Source organism: Buceros rhinoceros, unplaced genomic scaffold (genome assembly GCF_000710305.1).
Source record: "Buceros rhinoceros silvestris isolate BGI_N320 unplaced genomic scaffold, ASM71030v1 scaffold15892, whole genome shotgun sequence".
Classification (NCBI taxonomy): domain Eukaryota; kingdom Metazoa; phylum Chordata; class Aves; order Bucerotiformes; family Bucerotidae; genus Buceros; species Buceros rhinoceros.
In genome coordinates, this window is record NW_010400808.1 from 4,943 (window position 1) to 7,543 (window position 2,601).

At 50.6% G+C, this 2,601-nt stretch overlaps 1 protein-coding gene across 1 annotated transcript in view; it reads left to right on the plus strand.

The window, feature by feature from the left end:
• The window catches only part of SF3A3 (splicing factor 3a, subunit 3, 60kDa), a gene marked incomplete at its 5' end in the record, with an annotated part of 6,691 nt that extends 4,824 nt beyond the window's left edge, over positions 1 to 1,867 (plus strand). The window contains 5 exons of the mRNA XM_010132043.1: positions 112 to 276; positions 383 to 493; positions 615 to 705; positions 1,173 to 1,228; positions 1,790 to 1,867. Of these exons, the coding sequence (XP_010130345.1) occupies positions 112 to 276; positions 383 to 493; positions 615 to 705; positions 1,173 to 1,228; positions 1,790 to 1,867 (501 nt within the window). The remainder of the gene's footprint in view (positions 1 to 111; positions 277 to 382; positions 494 to 614; positions 706 to 1,172; positions 1,229 to 1,789) is intronic.
• Positions 1,868 to 2,601: the final 734 nt, after the last annotated feature.

The window sequence follows — 2,601 nt, forward strand, 5'->3', positions numbered from 1 at the left end:
ACATCAGGAATCGTTCTGCTAAAAACTTCAGTTGTTGGGCTAAGTGAAATGAGAGTTGTTTTGTTGCTATTGTGGTGTGTAAACAATTCCTTCTCTTCCCTCACGCTCCAGGAGCAGAGACACCTCACCCATGAGAATGTGCAGCGTAAGCAAGCACGGACAGGAGAGGAGAGGGAGGAAGAGGAGGAAGAGCAGATCAGTGAGAGTGAGAGTGAAGATGAAGAAAATGAAATAATTTATAATCCTAAAAACCTGCCTCTTGGCTGGGATGGCAAGGTGAGCGGATTGCAGGGCTGAAGCGGTAGGAGACGTCCTGACCCCACACTCCCCTCCTGTCTGAACCTGCTGTTTGGCCTAATTGTTGTTTCTCTTTGCTTGTCAGCCCATCCCATACTGGTTATACAAACTACATGGCTTAAACATCAACTACAACTGTGAGATCTGCGGTAACTACACCTACCGAGGGCCCAAGGCTTTTCAGCGTCACTTTGCAGTGAGTAATGTTGTGCTACAAATGTGTTTGGATGATCTTTGTAAGCCTGTCCAGGCGCTGATGTGTGTTTCCAGGCTCAGTGTTCCCTCTCGGGCACTGACCTCTTGCCTGTTCTCCCCAGGAGTGGCGACACGCTCATGGGATGCGGTGCCTGGGCATTCCCAACACGGCCCATTTCGCCAACGTCACGCAGATTGAGGATGCAGTCTCACGTAAGTGGCGATGGCAGGACGGGGAACTTGCAGCATAAGAGCGCCCACGTTAGCGCTCTCCCACTCTACAACCAGAGGCTAGTTTGGGGAAAGAGGGTAAGAAATGTGGTGTGTGTGGGATGGCCCTTCCTTGTTCTGTCCCTCTCAGCTCTCCAGAGGAGAGCGGCTTTTCTACTTTGTGTATACCCGCAGTAGGTGCCTGCAGGCATGTTCAGTAACGCGTCCAGCTGGTGCCAGCTGCCTGGTCTGTGGCCTTTGTGTGTGGATCTCAGCCGGGGACACTGGGCCACTACTGCTTTAGGCAAAGGGTGGCTATGTCATCCCATGTAACTCTACCTAATTGATGCATGTCAGCATCTTCATGGGGAAGCCAGAAACGCCTTCGGAAATGGTAGAGCCTATAGGCAGGTAAAAACGAGCATCTCAAGGGAAATGACATCTGATCCTGTATGACTTTGTCTTCACAGTGTGGGCGAAGCTGAAACAGCAGAAGGCTTCAGAGAGGTGGCAGCCTGATACAGAGGTGAGACCTGCTAGAGGCACTGGCATATCTGGTCCTGTGTATGTGGAAACCCCCTGTTTACCCACGTGGACTGTCTGGCTCTGCCAGAAGAGCCTCCAGCAGAGCCCCCAGTGTGCTGGAGGGATGTGCAGGGACCCTGCTGCTGCCTGCACGGCTCCTGGCACTGGTGGGGTGTGACAAGTGCTTCTTGTGCTGCATTGGGAAGCAGCTCTGAGAGCACAGACTCAGCCCTTGCATAAGAATCTTCTAAAACGCTGCTTTACAGCACCGACACATCTTTACTTTGGGAGATGGAGGAGGAGGAGCCGCTGTGAGCCATGTGTTCACTTACACTAGTGCCTTCTCGTAAACTTCTGTGTCGGTCTGTTTTGCAGCTGTGGGACAGGCAGCCGTGGGAAGCTGTAAGGATCCTCACCCTCGTGGTCCAGCTGTGGATCCATGCAGGGAGAGTCCTGGCAGGATGGGCACCAGTCGGTGCTGCTGGACCTGAAATTCAGATGCTGTGGTACAGCCTGAGACAGGCTGTGTCCAGGTGTCTCTAAACTGTTTGTTCTGTTCTAGGAGGAATATGAGGATTCCAGTGGGAACGTGGTGAATAAAAAGACCTATGAAGACTTGAAACGTCAGGGGCTGCTGTAGCCTCCCCCAGGTGAAGGGTTTCACACCTGAAAAGCAAATGGAGAAGCGCCAGCAGCTCTGACCCCTCTTCACCTTCCAGATTTTCTATGTGCATGAATCTAGATTTCCAGGATACTTTATAGAATCACTTTCTAGTAATCCCCTGTGTGAGAAGCAGACTTGTGATGTTATTTTGTATTAAAAAAAAACCTTGAAAAATAAACCGATTTTAATTTAGGAATTGCTGAGAAATTTGTCTCCTTTCAGATGCTGGAAGGAAGAAATTTGATTACGGTCTCTTTAAAACATGTTGCATGCGGTTTGAAGTGTCAGTAACAATTGCTTCTCTCTTGTTCCTGGTCTGATAGAGATCTTGGTGGTGAGGATTGTCTCAGCTCACGTGGACACTGCAGGCTACAGGCAGTAACAGTCATGTACTCTTGCTGTGAGCATGTGGTCTTTGGGCTCTTTTGCAAAACAAATGTGTTTGGCTTGTGCTGCTGCTTTCACCTCAGGTCTGTCTCCCCTGGGAGCTTTGGCTGCTGGGATTTTTATCGGGTATTGATAATGGAGCTTGGTTTGGTTTGGGCTGCGCGGGCAGATTGTGGTGGTTTCTCTGGCACTGTTGATGGTAGATTCTAGCACGCACCCTTTTGGTGCTCGAGCTGTGGTGCAGGGGTTTGGGGCAGGAGCCTGTGATCCGTTGAGATGTGACTGTTGTGCCTTCGGAAGTGTTCTCAGTGCTCCTCAGGGCC